The sequence below is a fragment of the Castanea sativa genome, chromosome 6 (assembly GCF_040712315.1).
Source record: "Castanea sativa cultivar Marrone di Chiusa Pesio chromosome 6, ASM4071231v1".
Classification (NCBI taxonomy): Eukaryota; Viridiplantae; Streptophyta; class Magnoliopsida; order Fagales; family Fagaceae; genus Castanea; species Castanea sativa.
In genome coordinates this window covers 32579454-32598171 of record NC_134018.1, presented here as the reverse complement: position 1 = coordinate 32598171, position 18718 = coordinate 32579454, and the positions used below count along the sequence as shown (strand labels likewise).

Genomic DNA, 18718 nt, shown 5'->3' with positions numbered 1-18718 from the left:
GATTGTGCGTGCATATAAAACATCCATGTGATCAGCAGGATGCTCACTAGGTGGTATGCATTTGCACTCAAATTGCTATACTGATGTAGTTTGAAGGCATCAACATACTTGAATAATAAAACCTTATGATTCATGCCCAACTGGAAATATCCAGCTTCTTCCTCAAAAGATCCGTAAAGATGCTGCACAAATTGACAAGCCCAAAGGTATGATTATATTACCATGTTCTAACTCAGATGCACATATAAAAATCAGATCTCCTCAATTAAAATAATGCCATGCCTGTGACGAATATGTTTAGTCAAAGGACCATCCTTACAAAAACTAAAAGAATTTATTTACATAAAAATCTATTAGAAACATCACAAAGGGCATCAACCCTCCAAAACTCCAGAGACACGCTCGGTAACTTTACTCTCCTGTCTCTCTCCAAGCATCAATGCCTCTGTTACTGTTACTGCTCAAAAAGCCTTGTGGAGTACAATTACTTCTTTAAGTTTTTCATCAGATTAACTACATTGTTATTATTGAGATCCTCACATATGTTGCTTGGACCTGGGAACAGGTGTCAGGTACATGTACGTGTTTAGTCCCCTAGTGCCAAAACGTGCGATATGGGGTCTCGGCCATAAATATCGTACGGATAGAACACACCACATACATATCAAACAAATATATGATTATGAAATTTATAAGAACCAAAGGATCACAAAGAGAAGTATCTGTAGTATAAGCAAAGATAAGACACGAAATTTTTTTTTTTTTTTTTCCAAATAACCTTAAATATCAAACCATTTAGTTAGTTGTCAGTTGTCACGTTTCAAAACAATGTGGAAAACTAGTATCTCGAGTATCTAAAACTTGAGTTCTAAGATAAAACTCAAGTTTCTAAGTCTCGATTTGTAAGTAATGGGAGGTGATGTGGAAAAAAAAAAATCCACGTGGAACTCGAGTTTTTAAGACTCGAGTTCCACCATTTTATTTCCCTTCTTCTTCCTTGCGTCTGTTTGTGTTCTTCTTCTTCTTCTTCGTTGCGGGTGTTCTTCTTCGTTGCGGGTGTTCTTCTTCGTCGCTCTACCCAGCGTTCTTCTCCAGCCAGATCGCCCACCTAGCGTCTCTTCGTTCTTTCTTTAGTCTTCCGTGGGTTCTTCCCTTCGTCTTCAGATCTTCTGTGGGTTCTTCTCTTCGTCTTCAATTTCTTCAAAATCTTAGATTTTCATCGTGTTCTTCAGATTCTCAGGTTTTCTTCTTCCATGTGGCAAAAATGTCTCCATATCAGCTATCAATCTCGAGGCTTGGAGGCTCGATTTCTTCACCGAACTCGAGTTTCAAAGACTCGAGATGCTAGTTTCCTAAATGGTTCCAAAACCTTGCTAACTAACGATATTTTATCCCCACATTATGCTAGTCTCTAAATATCCCCGATAAGACACATCCCGTACACATAGAGCAATCACATCAGTGCTTGTAAAATGCAAAAATGTGTTAATTTTACACATTTTAACCAAAAAAACACCCACATCAGTGCTTGTAAAATTGTGCATATATACAAAAATGCTACAGTAACAGCGCATATATACACGGTTACTATAGCTTTGCATTTAATATTTTACTATTTTTTTCTCTCTCCTTCACCTCACTCTCTCTTTCTCTCTGGTGCCTCTCACTCTCACCTCTCTCTCTCTTTATCTCTGGTCCCTCTCACTCTCACCCCACTAATCTCCGAAGCAAGCCATGCCACTGTCATGTTATGTTAACACAGGTGCGACTGCAAATTGAAGGTCCCAGCAACATAGATCCTCATAGTCCAACCGTTGCTGTGGACAACCATTTATGGATTAAAATATGGTCAACACCATTCCCACACCACTGTGAACTTCTCTTGCTCCATGTAGGATGCATGAAAATTAACACATACATGGGAAGTGGATCTTGAAGAACTAAAATGTAAGTGCCAATATGATCTGCAAGAAAATTACTGACAATAACTTAACAAGGTTCCAACGGGTATGATTCAAACAGTTATTCAAGCCGGATTGATAACCTTATGACATACTTTAGACAACATTAAAATGTACATGTCGGATTCCATCAGTTATATTTTTGTCACATATAACAAACAACTATGTGTTGTCGCATGATGAATTGGTTGATATTCATAAAGAAAGGCAATAACATGCAAAACCTTTGAAACCAAAAAAAAAAAAAAAAAAATGGCAGCAGAAAAAGAGTACCAAAACTGACATCTAGACAAGCACCAAATATATATATATATATATATATATATATATATATATATATATAAAATACTATTAAATACTACGGGAAAACAAAAACACAAGGGTAATCATAACCCTTGTGTTTAAGACCCTAATTTTTATTTTTATTTTTATTTAGAATCATGGACCGCAGGAGATTACTGAAGAAATATATTTCTTTTAGGAGCAAACAAGCTCTCACTACAAAACACGCGGGTCTTAGGCCGTGTTTTCAAAAACGTGGCTACAAACAGGATGAAGCCGCGTTTTATACGTGCGGCTATAGCCCATGTCTAGAGCTGCGTTTTTAGTGTGTATAGCTGCGTTTTTCTGAGCGGAGCGATTGCCGCGTTTATAAAACGCGGCTATAGGACCTTCTTTTTTTTTTTTTTTTTTTTTTTTAAATCTTAACCATGGCCGTGTTTAAAAAACCCCAGCTCCAGCTTGCCTAAAGCCGCGTTTTATAGACCCCAGATCTATTTTGTTTTTTTGCCCAAAATTGGCCTGTGGATTAAAAAAAGGGAAAGTAAATAAACAAAAGAGATGTTAATTAATTAAAGGTCTAGCTGATCACCTTTGTCTTGTAAATATACCGTTACAAATAATCTAACCAAAATAATAGGAATTAGACCTAAGATGATGCAATATAGAAATACTTCAATTATTTCGATTTGTTTGAAAGGAGAAAAGAGAGAGGTTTCCAAACCTAAATAAACATCCGAATTGCCCATGAAACTCAATGCCAAGAATTAGAAATTAATGCGGGAAGTTCTCCCAACCTCCCTCTCCTGGGATAATAATAAATTCACTTATTCAATTTTACTGGATGTCCAAATGCCATAAATGTATCAAGAAAAGCAAAGAATATTGGGAACTTTTTTATTTTTGATGTTTACAGTCAGTTCAATATGCAAACTATTGCCAGAAATTTTATGTGCAAACTGTGATTGTGCAACAGCACAAAATTATCTACATAACAGGGCAGTTAATGCTGTAACTGCAGTCTGCACATACAGGAAAGATTGTCAGAATCAAGTACAGTGACAAAGGCACTCATCAATTGTGAATGCCAAAAATTGACATTGGGATATCTACTCAAATTGGCTGCTGATCTTTTACACAGTAAAACATCTCCACAAAAACGTACCAGCCGAGGAAATCGAAGAGAAACTCCCTTCAAATGAATATAGATGGTGAAGAGAGCAGCTTATAGATTGTGTTTATTACAAAACATGTCAAATATATATATATATATATATATATATATATATATATATATATATATAAAATTAAAAAAAAAAATCCAATCAACCTTATCAGCATCCACTATGCCAACTGCAGCACAATGATTAGGGCTAATGGTCAAGCCTGCAGCTTTCACCTCCCAGACCTGCAAGACAATTACACAACTAATGCATGAAAAAAGCTGCACTTTTGTGAGTCTACTACAATCATCTATTTTACTACTGGTATAAGGTTTCTTCAACTTTTGGCATTTTTAAACCCAAATTAGCAATTCAACGTGTTTTAATTTTTAATTTCTTTACATTTTCTTTATCATCTGAATTTCTCAACAACCAAATGGAGGATAAAGAAAAGGGGGAAAAATTAACCCGACAGTATCCCAAACAATTACTGAACCCAAAACTAGGGGTGTTCACCAAACCACACGACCACACCAAAATAAAAAGGAATATTTACAATAAACAAAAAGGATAAAATCAGTACCTCCTTGGGTTTAAACCATACATCTGGGGCTGGCTTCACTGAATCATCATACTGGTAGTACTGCTGGAATTCAGAAGAATATTTTTTTTAATTATAAGTGTCAACACCCAGGGCAAACCGGGGTAGCAACAAGTAGTATTTTAAACTTATTAGAAATAGAGGAAATCTATAATAGAATTCCTCTTAAAGAATTGCAAGATAAATGAGAAGAATGTTAGAACTTGGAAGTAGCAAGTAAAATAATACCATCCCTAACTATAAACAACCCTTTAGTGGGAGCATCAGAAGGAAAGAGCCAAGCACAGACCTTTGGTCCAGAAATCACTTCAGAATTGAGACTAGCAGAACGTTCTTCAAGATCTGCTTCGGAAAATCCAGTGCCTGCCAATCACATTCAAATATTAGACCAAATGAAAAATCAGTAGGTAGAAAACACTCAATAGCCAGTGACCAGCTACAAAACCACATTTTGACTCACCTAATTTACAAATGCTTTGATATTCTCCATTCGTGCTGTCGTAACAAGCAAGGAGAAAGGCACCATAGACACCTAAGGAGAGACAGTATATCACCATTAACAAAAAATAGGCAAGAACTTAAGATTAGGACACTGATACAAAGAGGAAAAGAAAGATAGCACAGCCTATATATCACAGAAAGAAACATTATATGTAATTGACAATAAAACCCCAGGTTTGGTTACTAAAAGACAAAATAAAAAAATTGCATTTGCATGTACCATTTCATTCAATGTCTTTTCAGTTACCTGTACGCTTCCCCTTGCCGTGGAAAGCAGCAAAAGGTACCAAATCTAGTGAGTCCCCTAAACTGCAGAGCACACCCAATAAATGAAAAGAAAATCCAAAGTCATAGTAAAAATATGAAAAAGCTGATATGCAATCTTCCTTCATGTAATTTACTCCTTACTTTTCCATGTAATCTTTCTTCAATTTTAGCCAGTGAAGTGACCACTTTGCAGGCTCATATGTAGCATCTTTGGTCAATGTTTTGATAATTAAACCCTCACAGCTGCAAACCAAGATCAATTAGTGAAAAAAATCCATCTTAATGAGAAGGCAAGTGATCAGGCTAAGGAGATTGTGCATATAAAAAATCCATGTAATCAGAAGGATGCTCAGTAGGTGATATGCATTTGTACTCAGATTGCTATACTGATGTAATTTGGAAAAATAAACAAGTCAACATACTTGAATAATAAAACCTTATGATTCATGTCCAACCATGGCCAGCCAACTTATGAAAGGGATAACTTGCATCAACGGCAGTGTGTAGAAATTCCTGTATTTTGTCAAGATCATTTGATGTTATTGCAGTTGCAAACTGAAAATATCCAGTTTCTTCCTCAAAAGAGCTGTAAAGATTCTGCACAAATTGACAAGCCCAAAGGTATGATTATATTACCATGTTCTGACTCAGATGCGATACTAAAGTCCAGAATCGGAAAATTAACAACACTAACATATAAAAATCAGATCTCAATTAAAATAATGCCATGCCTGCAATGGATATGTTTTTAAACAAAGGACCATAAGAGACTGTATTTATATAAAAATCTAATAGATACATAACAAAGGGCATCAATCCTCCAAAACTCCATAAACACACTCAGGTAACATTACTCTCCTGTCTCTCCCCAAGCATCAATGCCTCTGTTACTGCTCAAAACCTTGTTGAGTACAATTAATTCTTTAAGTTATTCATCAGATTAACTACATTATTATTGAGATCCTCACATATGTTGCTTGGACTTGGGAATAGGTGTCAGGTGCATATACATGTTTAGTCCCCTCGTGCCAAAACATACAATATGTGGTCTCAGCCATAAATATGGTATGGATAGAACACACCACATACCTATCAAGCAAATATAAGATTACGAAATTTATAAGAAGCCGGATTGATAACCTTATGACATACTTTAGACAGCATTAAAATGTTCATGTTGGATTTCATCAGTTATATTTTTGTCACATATTATAAACAATTATATTGTATGAGTTGTGTTGCCGCATGATGAATTGGCAGATATTCATCAAGAAAGGCAATCACATGCAAAACCCTTCAAACCAAAAATTGTCAGCAGAAAAAAAAGTACCAAAATTGGCGTCTAGACAAACAACAAAAATAGATTTAATACTATTAAATACTAGGGGGAAACACACACACACACACACACATGCACACAAAATAAAAGGCACTAAATAAGAAAAAATGAAAAAGGTCATACCTCCCTACGAACTTTAAGTTGTATAAAAAATTAACCATGAAATGATGAAATCAAGGAAAACGTAAATACATTTTTATAATTCTTTCATGACAAGACTGCATGTGCAAATCCAGAGAAGCAGGATTTTAAAAACTAAAGAAATTTTCATGGAGAATAAAATGATTTATTTAGCATAGCCCTTTGCACATTGACACATCATCAGCATTTAAGTTAGAACACTGTCTTCTGCCACTTTATTTTATGACATCTCCCTAAATCTTAAATTTTTGAACTTGCAGAAACTCAATACTTCTGGAAGGACCAGCTACAATGCAACATAGTTTAATAGGAATATTTAGGCCTGAAAGAATTAAAGAAAATGAGCTGATGTAAATGTAGTTATTGCTTCAATATACTTGCGAAACTATCGAAATGTCACACATCTTATCAATATGTGATAACATAAAAACAAATATCAAGGCAGAGTCCAAGATAGGGTCAAGGTGCCACTGCCGTAAAAGTTATATGCATTCCACTTTATTCAATGTTCCCACTTCTTCCCGTGCTATTTAACCAAAAAATGAGTCCTAACTTTTCCTCTCTCTCAGACCACCTTGTATACATCTTTTCATTATTTGTTCAATTAAAATAAAAGATTTTTTTATGGATTTGTAGTATTTGTTTCCTTTCTGAACTCTGACAGGATATAGAGACTGGATTCCGGATTAATGCTGAATCATTGCATCTATAAAGAATGATATAGAGATACATCAATTAAACGTGAATACACTTTACCTGGAAGGGAAGAATTTTCTGTTCTTCACGGTTATAAGCAACAAGTTCACAATCTAGAACAAATGGTCTAACAGATGACTTCTTTAACCTGCATACCAATAGTAGGCATTAGCAACAATGAGGATGACAAATTGTCTACTAACAATTTAACATGCAAACAAATACTGAACACCACTAACTCTTACCACATTAATTGACAGAAATACAAATGTTATACCCAAGGCTAGCACGTGACATAACATTGTGAAGAATGGAACTCAATGATGATAAAGTGATAGAACAAAAATGATTGGACATTCTATTGGTAACCACAGGATCTAGTGACATAACATTGCGGAGAAAGGTACTCAATGATGATAAAGTGTTAGAAAAAAAAATGCTTTGACATTCCATTGGTAACTACAGGATCTATTTCACTGATGGAAGTTTCTCCCCAAACAAAGAAATGTGCAACCGCTCATAATTTGATATACAATGGAGATTACTCTAGATACTATTCAACTATACTCTCAATATAACAGATAGGAAATGCCACCTATAACATAAATCTACCTTTTAACTTCAGACACAACATCAGGAAACTTTCCAGTGTTCCGTTCAGCATTTCGACTATATATCTCAACTGAACCATTATCAATGTAATGTATCTGTGCCAAATAGAGTAAGTTATAGCACGGGGCATATTTTATTTACACTTAACAGTACAAAATTGGTGGATAGTTGTTGGACCAAGTAGTATCACATGGGCACGTTCTCCATCATACTTATATTCACATGTCAACTCAGTATCCTGGAATTTATGTACAATCTCCAGAACGGATTTAGTTGGCTTTGCTAGCATAGGTCCAACTGGGACACCAAGTGTAAAGTTACATGTTTTCTGAAGATTTCACCTATGATGCACGGACACCTATGATGCACGGACACAGACACGACACGGCGTGGACACGGCAATTAAATAATTAATTAAATTTTATATTTAGGCATATTTTTTAATATTTTTAGACATAAATTACGTTTATGTCTAGAATTTAAATTATGTAAGAACTACAAATAAGTAAACTAACACCCAATGTAGTACAATAATACACATAAAATGTTTAGAGTATAAACCAAAAGTTTAAATAGGCTACATTCAACATCAAACTAAAAACATAAAAGGACACACAAAAACAAAAATCACTAAATTCATAATAAACATTATAATTTATAAGGCAAAACAAAAGGCTAAGTAAAGAAACAAAAAATATATAAATTATAAGTTATAACTTATACGGCAGTAACAATATTATATATGGCAGTAACAACATTATAATTCTTAATCCCACTCTCACTCTCACACAGTGATAGTGAGAGTGGGATTAAAAACAAAAAACAAAACAAAACGCGTTATAAGTTATGTTATAAGTGAGATTAGTAACCCATTCACCCAAATGACCAAGTATCTGAGAGAGAGAGAGAGAGAGAGAGAGAGAGAGAAGCTTAGAGAAGAAGTCGGACCTGTTGTCCACGCCAAGAGAGAGAGATTGGAAGGGTCGTACGGCGTCGACATCTATGTAGCTCGCCGATCGGCCCGTTCTAGCTCCAGCGAGGGACAGAAGGCAACGGCAGCAAGCAAAGGTCAGAGCAGAGGGAGGGTGGGTTGAGAAGTGAGAACTTGAGATGTGGTAAGTCCATCTGTCAAAATCTATGATTTTCTTCTTTTTTTTCACTGCTGGAGTGTCGGACCGCGTCGGAGCCATGTCGGAGAAGCGAAAAAAAAAAGATACACTGCTCGGACACCAGAGTCCGACGAATCATACCGGTTCCAGTGTCCGACACATGTCGGACACCGACACGTCGCCAAAAATGGCGTGTCGGTGCAACCTAGGATTCCACACACCGCCACTAAGAAGCGCAGGGACTATTTTATCATAGACAGGAAATACAGAGTATGCTTTTTTAACAATCTTCACAGCCTGATGCAAGCACAATCATAAAATCTAGCTAAATGAGAACATTAAAGCAGAATAATAATTATGAAAATTACTAGGACCACTAAGACTACTTAGTTTATCACTGACTTGGTCAGAAAATAAATCTGACAGCAACAATGGAAAAGGAAAAAAGAAAAGGGGGGGGAGGTCATCCATGGTATCAATGTTGTTAAAAGCAACCTTAGGCACATGCTTAAAAACTCAAAGCTCGAAGCCCCAAGGTTTGGGCACTTCACATGGCCAAAAAAATGCTCATTTTTTTGCCGCTTTTTGAAGAAGAATAAAGTATGCTTTTTATTTTATCACTAAAAAAGATATTAATTGCTTGAACTTGAATGAAATGGCATGGACCAATGAATTACTATACAACCACTATTCTTAAGGTGCTGCATTACACAAACAATTTTTTATTATTTACATGTTAAAAGATACTAAACAAAATTAATTTACTATTCTTTTGCTTTTTGATCTCTAATTTTTAGATATATGTTGATTGAACCATATACATGGTATGTTTAAACTTCCTACAGAATAGTTAAAGTGATAGAATTGGATTTAACTTCACCAACTGTCAGCGATATGGACACTTCAAGCTTAAATGTTATGCCTAAAAGTGATGTCTTTTCTACAACATTTATCTTAGATGAACATATACACAAAAGGCTTTCCACACTATCAGAATACATGACATACTGTAGAATGTTTCCAGATCTAAAGAACAAAAACTCACCTCTTCTAAAGGAGACTGGATGTTTGGAGGTGGTGTAGAATGTGCATATACAGCAGCTTGGCCCAATGCAGCCAATAGGGTCTGCTCTGCCAATCCAATACGCAAATTTGCCTACAAAACAAATCATAAAAGCTTTAAATAGAAGATCATAAAAGCTTTATATAGAATAAGGGAGTCACCAAGGTGATATCCGATAAATGTCAGAATTGCATCCTGAAGTAGACGAATTAGATATAGAGGCTCACAATCGGAAGCAGCAACAAGTAGCCCCTTGATATGGTTTTTTTTCTTCTCTTGACTATCCTTCCCCGATTTCTTTCAAAAGTTCAACGTAACAGCAAGTTAATTACAAAAGCAGTACTTTCTAATAAAAATTTTTAATCGCACTACAGAGTTCTCAAATCTCCCTCTATATATTAGAGCCCTGCACGTTGGCAAACAAATAACAGTGCCTCTAGATTATATTGCACAGCGAATATACTAATTAACACCACAATACTTGTTTCCCGGATACAATTTATATTAGTAAAGTACGTTAGAAGACCTTTACAGTCAAATTAGTCTAGAAATATATATATATATATATATATATATATATATTAAAAACAAACCATAGCTCTCATGTTCATATATATCTAACCAATTGTCCAAATAACCCAACTCAGTATGATGGGTCAACCCAAACCAAGCATCACAACATTGATATTCTTTATTCTAAATCGAAATATTAATTATTCCTATGACAAAATAAACACATGCATACTTATAACAAAGAAAATAAATTTAAAAAAACAATGAGCTATAGCTAAACTTGGCACTTACTTCTCCCATAATAATTAGTTGGAATGTGTAGTTTTAGTTACCATGTAATACGAGTATGGATGGATAGTCTTATAAGTTATAAATCGCCGGTAATAGGTTGAAAACAAAAAAAAACAAAAAGAAAAGTAGGATATAATAACTTAATTGAGAAGAAGTTATAACTACAATAAAAAAAAAACAACCCTCATCATAAATCAATCGTCTAATTCAAAAGAGATAAATATATGAATATTAAGTTTCAAAAAGAAGATGGTGCACCTTAGCAATGAGTTGGAAGGTATTAAAAACCTTGGTAACAGTTAAGGCATTAGGCTTGCTCATCATAGATTGAGATGAACGACAAGCTTTTGCAACAAGACCCCAGTCTCCCAATTGATTGTACAGTTTTCTATGCCCCACCTTAGTCCTCCCATAAGCCTCAGCAAGCACAGTAATGATCGAAGCCTCCCCAATTCCAAGCTCCAACCCCTCGTGCGCCGGGGCAATCCTATTAGCCAAAAGATACGCAATTGGCAATACATCATCGGCAGTGGTATCCATAACAGTCCTAAGCACATTACACAGGATATACATTTTTACAATCAAGCCAGACTCCTTTGAAATCATGTCAAAACCCAAACAAAGAAACATAAAAGAAACGGGGTCGCCCTCGCCACAAGGGATTTTGGAAGAGAAAGAGGCTCTGTTTTTTTACTACTGCTACTACTGGTCAATACCATGACAATTTAGTCACTAACATTATTGATGCGGCAAATGTCAACCATCTTCGTTCAAAAGATATCGACAATGATTAAATTGACAGAACACTAAAAAATTAAAAGACCAAACTGATATAATTAAAAAATTATAAATTAAAATAAAATATAGTACAAAGGATAGGAACCAAATTCTAGGGTGGCAATTTGTGTTTATGTGTCAGGTTAGTGTCATATCAACTCATGAGTATCCGACTATATGAGTTAACACTAACCAGACATATTTATTAAACGAGTCAAGATTTCTTAATCGTAATACGATCTATCTATTAAACGGGTTAGTCATGTCAACTTATTTATTAGATTTTATCAAAATGAAAAAAAATATATGTAATATCCCACATAATTTTTATTTAAGAGTTTTCTTTAAAATATAATTGTTGGGCAATAGGCTTTCTTTTAATTGTTATTGCAGCCCACTACCCACTAAGCCCACATCTTATAATACAAGCTACAGAATAGAGGAAGAGATAGTCAGGGTTTATTCTAAGAGGCTAAGAGGCTAAGAGGTGTTTTCCTTGGAGTTACAGCACGTACAATTGAAGAGACAATCAGATTGTTCAAGATAAGATTTCTCTCAATTAGAAACAAGAAAAAATTAGAATTTTATTAGGTTATTTAGAAATTTGATTTTGATCCTAAGATTTATATTCTAACGTTTAGATTTTCCGCTGGATTAGATATTAGATTTGAGCCAGTGGGATTTCACGAATCATTATTTTTGTTTAAGTCTTCCATTGGATTTATACATATAATCCTAGATTGAAGTCAAACAATTCGGCCATTCTTCTTCCATTGAATTGGTGTATATATATATATATATATATATATAATGGTTAAAGAAGAAGTCAAAGAAGGGGCTACTGTCCTGTTGGATTTGTGTGTGTTTATATATAAAGGTTAAAGAAGAAGTCAAAGAAGGTGGCTATTGTGTTTTGCCTCTGAGACTTGCCTTGAGATTATGCTAGAAGTCAAATAATTCGGCTGTGGTTTCACTGCTTCTAGGACTATATATATATATATGACTTGTTTGGGGTTATGTATGTTAACTTAAACTCTAAAACATTAGCTGCTGCCTCTGCGTTCTGATAAATTCAAGGGAAAACACATATTTGTTTTGGGTAGAGATACTTTGCATTAGTGCTATCATTTAGTTCAACAAAGTATTTTACTAGTGAGTCAGTTTTTATAGTTTAGTGAAATTTATATTTTGTAGAGGATATTGAGTAATTTCCATAATTGATTATAGGTCCGATTTAAGAGTGTCTTGAGGCTCTTTGGAGATTATTTTGGCTGGATTTTCAGAGTGATTCGAGTGCGGTAAGTAATTATGCATAATATGCACAAGTTTTGTTCTTTAGGTTCTTAGAAGTTAAAGATTTTCAAAGTTATATTTTTAAGCTTACATTTTTTAAAAGTTTATCAAAAAAGCATTTTTACACTATTGAAAGAGAAATTTTAGTTGGCTTTTAAATAATGTTTTAAAATAAATTTTGAATTTTAAATAACGTTTTGAATGTCTAAAACCCATTTAAAAGATGATTTTTAACTAAACTATTTTCTGAAAATAATTGAGTTTCAAAGTAAGTTTTCTAGAAAGATTTTTGTTCTTTAAATTGTTTCAAACCAAGTGATTTCGAAATCATATTCTTGTTTTTTTTCAAATGGTATTTAAGACGTTCCTTTTAGCAAACTGGATTTTCAAACTTATTCAAGAATTGTAAAAATACTTATATAAACTCTTCAGTTCCTATTCGTTCCCTAAGAGAGTCAAGCATCTTTTGATTTATGTTTCAATTTGATATTGTGATATTCAATATATCTTTATTGTTGGAACAATTGTTAATATTGAGAAAATTATTATATGTTGTATAAACTTTATTGTTTGTGATATGTGACTCAAAATGAGTGTTTTTAGAATTGATCAGATATATATGTGTAAATCCGCTCACAGGATTGTATGTGAGAATATGTGTTGATTCCTCACCAGCAGGGGTTAGATGTTGGTATCCGCTCACAGGATTGTATGTGAGAATATGTGATGTGTATATGTGACACTGTGCTCTGATCAATTATTTGTATGTGTTTCCAAAAGATTTTAAGATATGATTATATGTGTATTAAGTGATTCTTTACATGTTTTGAAAACTATATTGGATATTTTGAGTGTAATTGTGAAATTAAACTCGTGCCTTGCTTGACTCTATTCCGTTGTGTATTCTGTATAATTACTTACTAGATGTGTGGCTCACCCCATCAATTAATATTTTCAGATTAAAGTATACTTGAGAATTAGAACCTTTGGACCGCTTGTGAGGTGCAAGGTAGAGCGTGGAAATTGTAGGCGGCTTCAGTGTTACTTGAAGACTCATAAAATTTTAGTTACCTTTGTTTGGTAGTTCACATTTTATATAGTGGAGTTTATTTTCAATTTTTGGAGTTTTGAAAAGATTATTAGTTTTTTTTTTTTTTTTTTTTTCCGCTTAGACTTCACAACTTTTTGGAGATTATTATAAATTGTGGATTTTAGTTATTATAAGAGGTTTATCAGAAGCATTGTTTATTTGGAGTTTTATTGAATTAAGTTTAAATAAATTATGTTTATTGAGCTAAGTAAGGTTAGCAAGTTAGTCAGGTATCTAAATTCATGTTTCATGGATTTGGGGCCTGACAATATATATATGAAAAAAAAAACAAATAAATAAATATTTTTGATATAAAATCTAGAACTAATGCGTTATTGTATCACAAATAATTATTTAAAACTAAAGCATATCTCAATCTCACAAATAATCAATCACAATATGTCAAAGAAAATAAACCACAACAACTAATAAGTTTATATACCTAGTGTGGGGAAGTAAAAGTGCTTGAATAAACGTTTGGGTTTTGGGCTTGATTGGTTGGTACAAGTCTGTTTGATCAGGGTCTCTAGGCCCACATGTCAGTCCGCACTATAGAGGTCCGAGGAGGATTATCTCTTCGGACAGGCCCAGCAATGACTCTGGGACTTGCTAAACGGGTTAGAGGCAGAATTCTAGAAGAACTAGTGGGTAAAAGTGTGATCCAAGCACCCTTTAGAAGCAGGAACATGTGAGGAATATCTGAGGAAAAAGCTGCTACCACCACATTAAAGGCCCTGCATCTACCTCCCTGGCCACATTAATGGAGAAATGACCTCTGAACAGTAGAATTCAGTCTTCCTGTCATTATTTGAAGACTTCAAGAAGGTGGTGGACGGAAAAATATCTAAAAGGAAGATTTGTGTGACACGTGGACGAAACAAGGAAGAGGAAGAAGTATATAAGAAAACGAGAGAGGAAAGAAAGGAGGGCTTGCTTCTTCACTAAAAAAGAACTAAGAATTTTAATCTTTAGCACAGAAAGAGAAGGACTATACGAATTGTCCTCGGCTTACGTCCGAGGAGGTTTCTTTGTCATACTTATTTATCATCTGCATAGATTGTGGTACTCTAGCCTGTTAATCAACTTCCAACATCCTAAACCTAGGTTTCAAACCCATACTCTACAAATTTCATTGTATAAGGTTCATTGGGCCTGAGCCCATCACTTGTTTTTTGGTCTGGGTACAATTGTGCACTTACAATTGGCGCCGTCTGTGGAAAATCTAGCGTTGAAGGAATTGGAACATCATGGCAGGCTTAGGTTCGCATCATGCAGAATCTTAGGGATCCCAGCCCGAAGATCTTTTTGAGCGCCTTGAGCGTCGGAGGGATCGAGAGGGAAATGTGCATACCGTATATCCTGGCACGAGTCATACACGTGGTGGAAGTAGTGCCACCCATGAGGATGATGCCAAGGCCATGCAGAGGGAGATTGACCACCTCAAGAAAAAGCTACGCCGTGTCAGACGAAGGCGGGCTTCACCCCCATCCAAACCTTCCTTAGAGGGGTCCTGAGGGAGCAGTTATAGTTCAAGGTCCAGGACTCCCCCTAGCGAAACCTTCTCTTACGAAGGGGATGGCCTACCAGGTCGTAAGCATAGGAAGCTTCCCTTTAGGGGTTTGGGGAACGATGCTATGAGCCGAGCGTTACACCAACTCTCTAAATCGCCCTTCTCACGTAGGATTGAGAAGGGAAGGCTCCCTAGACAGTTCACCCAGCCCACCTTCACTATTTATAATGGTAGGACAGACCCGGTGGAACATGTGAGCCACTTTAATCAGAGGATGGCGGTGCATACTCAGAACGAAATCTTGATGTGCAAAGTCTTTCCTTCTAGCCTAGGAACTGTTGCTATGAGATGGTTTAATGGACTAAAGTCAGGGTCTATCGATTCGTTCATGGAACTTACTAGGGCATTCGCGTCTCGATTTATTACATGCAGCAGAGTTCCTCGACCGTTGGACTCGCTGTTATCTATGGCCATGAGGGAGGGTGAGACATTGAAAGCATACTCCGATAGATATTGGGAGATGTTCAATGAGATCGATGGAGATTTTGACGAAGTGGCGATTAATACTTTTAAAGTGGGCCTTCCCACTGATCATGATTTAAGGAAATCCCTGACCAAAAAGCCCGTACGGAGTGTACGTCGCCTCATGGACCGCATTGACGAGTACAAAAGGGTTGAGGAAGATCAACAACAAGGTAAGGGAAAGGCGAAGGTTATCCCGCAAGAGAGAAGGGATTTCAGGTCGGACAGGTACCATAACAATAAACCGAGGAGAGATTACTCTGGGCAATCTGGCTCAGCCACTCCTTAAGCAGTTAACACTGTATTCCGAGAACCAGTGCACCAACTGCTGGAGAAAGTCCATAAGGAGCCCTACTTCAAGTGGCCTAGTAAGATGGCTAGGGACCCCATGAAGCGGAATCAGAACCTCTTTTATCAATATCACCAGGATGTGGGTCATACTACCGAGAATTGTCAGACACTCTAAAACCATCTAGAGCAGCTTGTTAGCGAGGGAAAGTTGAAGCAGCACCTGTATCAACCAAATGGGCAAGGCAGTCAGTCAGGTTCAAATAATCAGAAGAACAACTCATCTCGGCCGCCCTTGGGGACAATTAACGTCATCTTCGCTGCACCTGACAGGACCGGTTCCTATCCTACCAGGGTGATGGCAGTGTCACACTCCCAAGCCGAGGAGTCAAGCTCGAAGCCAAAGAGGATCAGAGGGACTGTGCCTATTTCAGGATTCTCTGATGAGGATAAGGTTGGGACTATTCAACCCCATAATGACGCCCTGGTGGTCACGTTGAGAATAGGGAATTACGACGTCAAAAGGGTGATGATCGATCAAGGCAGCGGTACGGAGATTATGTACCCTGACTTATTCAAGGGGCTTAGGTTAAAACTGGAGAATCTCACTCCCTATGACTCGCCATTAATAAGTTTTGAAGGGAAGGCTGTTATACTAAAGAAACAGATTCGGTTGCCCGTACAGTCTGGCTCGGAAACGATCGATGTGGATTTCATTGTGGTTGACGCATATTCTCCATACACGGCCATCCTTGCCAGGCCTTGGCTGTATGCTTTGAGTGCCGTCTCCTCGACTTTGTATGTTAAAGTAAAATTCCCTTCGGGGGGATTCGTCGAAGAAATTCTTGGCAGCCAATTAGTGGCAAGGCAATGCATATCGGCTGCAGTACTGCATCAAGCCAAATCAAAGCCCTCGACCTCAGCTGCGGAAGACTTATAGCAATTAACAACTCTGGATGCGCCCAGTGCGGTGACAGCAGAGGATGCCATGTGTGAAGATTTGGAGAGGTTTCTCATAGCTGATGACCCCGAAAGGTTCTTTCAAGTTGGGATACGATTACCCCACCAAGAGAAAATGGAATTGGTGATGTTTTTGAAAAACAATATTGATGTCTTTGCCTGGGATCCCTATGAGGCTCCGGGGGTTGACCCAAGTTTCATTTGCCATCATTTGAACGTCAACCCTGCCGTTGTTCCTAGGAGGTAACCACCTCGGCGTTCTTCGAAAGAGCATTCCGAGGCTGTCAAAAAAGAGGTGCTCAAGCTCAAAAGGGCTGGGGCTATTAAAGAGGTTTTCTACCTAGAATGGTTGGCGCATATAGTTGTAGTGAAAAAGAAGAACGGAAAGTGGAGAGTATGTGTGGATTTCACAGACCTAAACAAAGCCTGCCCAAAGGACTCCTTCCCGATGCCACGCATCGATCAGCTTGTGGATGCTACGGTCGGGCATCCTCGGATGAGGTTTTTAGATGCCTTCCAGGGTTATCACCAAATACCATTGGCGTTGGGTGATCAGAAGAAGACTGCTTTCATTACTCCAACAAGGAACTATCATTATAAAGTAATGCCGTTTTGGTTGAAAAATGCCGGGGCTACTTACCAAAGGATGATGACCAGAATGTTTAAATCGCAACTTAGAAAGACCATTGAGGTATATGTGGATGATATGGTAGTGAAGAATAAGGCAGTACCTATGCATGTAAAAGATCTGGACGACACTTTTCAGATACTTAGGAAGTATAAGCTACGCCTTAACGCCTCAAAGTGTTCTTTTGGGGTGGGTTCCAGAAAGTTCCTGGGCTACATGGTGACTCATAGAGGAATAGAGGTGAATCCGGCACAGGTTAGAGTCATTCAGGGCTTACAACCACCTCGAAATCCAAAGGAAGTTCAAAAATTGACCGGGATGACTGCTGCTCTTAGCAGATTTATCTCTCGATCAACTGACAGGTGTAGACATTTTTTCCAACTGTTAAATAAATGGAAAGGATTCCAATGGTCCGAGGAGTGTGCTTTAGCTTTCCAGCAACTTAAGGAATATCTTTCCCGGCCGCCCATTATGTCTCAGCCGGAGGTCGATGAAATCCTGTTTGCATACCTAGCCGTAGCTATCCATGCAGTCAGCCTGGTTCTCATAAGGGACGACAGCGGGGTACAAAGACCGGTTTTTTTATGTCAGCAAATCTTTGAATGAAGCTGAGGTGCGCTATTTTCCTTTAGAGAAGGCAATTCTGGCTGTAGTTCATGCCACACGGAAGCTTCCTCACTATTTCTAGTCCTACACCGTTGTGGTTTTGACCCAACTGCCTCTCAAGTCAGTGTTATGGAGTGCTAACTACTCGGGAAGGGTAGCCAAGTGGGAAACTATTTTGGGAGCTTTTGATATTAAATACATGCCACGCACCTTGGTGAAGGGCTAGGTTCTCGCGAACTTGGTGGCAGAATTCGCCGAACCATCGTTAGAAGAAACTGCGAAGGAATCACACATGGATGAAAAATCAGTTGGCATGATCATGGGCAAAGGACCCCCGATTTGGAAAGTGTATGTTGATGGGGCAGCTAACCAGAGGGGGTCTGGCATTGGACTTGTTTTGGTATCCCCTGAGGGAATTTTCTTTGAGAAATCATTAAGATTAGCGTTCTCGGCCACTAATAATGAGGCTGAGTACGAAGCGGTCTTGGTTGGTATGAATATGGTACGT

At 37.1% G+C, this 18718-nt stretch overlaps 1 protein-coding gene across 1 annotated transcript; it reads right to left on the bottom strand.

Annotated features, from left to right (window-relative positions):
* Positions 1–2733: 2733 nt before the first annotated feature.
* Positions 2734–18473, bottom strand: LOC142639811 (DNA ligase 1-like). The gene is made up of 15 exons (XM_075813950.1): positions 18421–18473; positions 10795–11218; positions 9848–10029; positions 9554–9800; positions 8811–8966; positions 7561–7655; positions 7009–7096; positions 5855–5861; positions 5195–5240; positions 4914–5015; positions 4753–4814; positions 4465–4536; positions 4294–4367; positions 3987–4049; positions 2734–3648 (listed from the first exon to the last, which is right to left on the bottom strand). The coding sequence occupies exons 1-15, from the start codon at positions 18471–18473 to the stop codon at positions 3466–3468; spliced, it is 1854 nt and encodes a 617-aa protein (XP_075670065.1). The 3' UTR covers positions 2734–3465.
* Between the last annotated feature and the right edge of the window lie 245 nt (positions 18474–18718).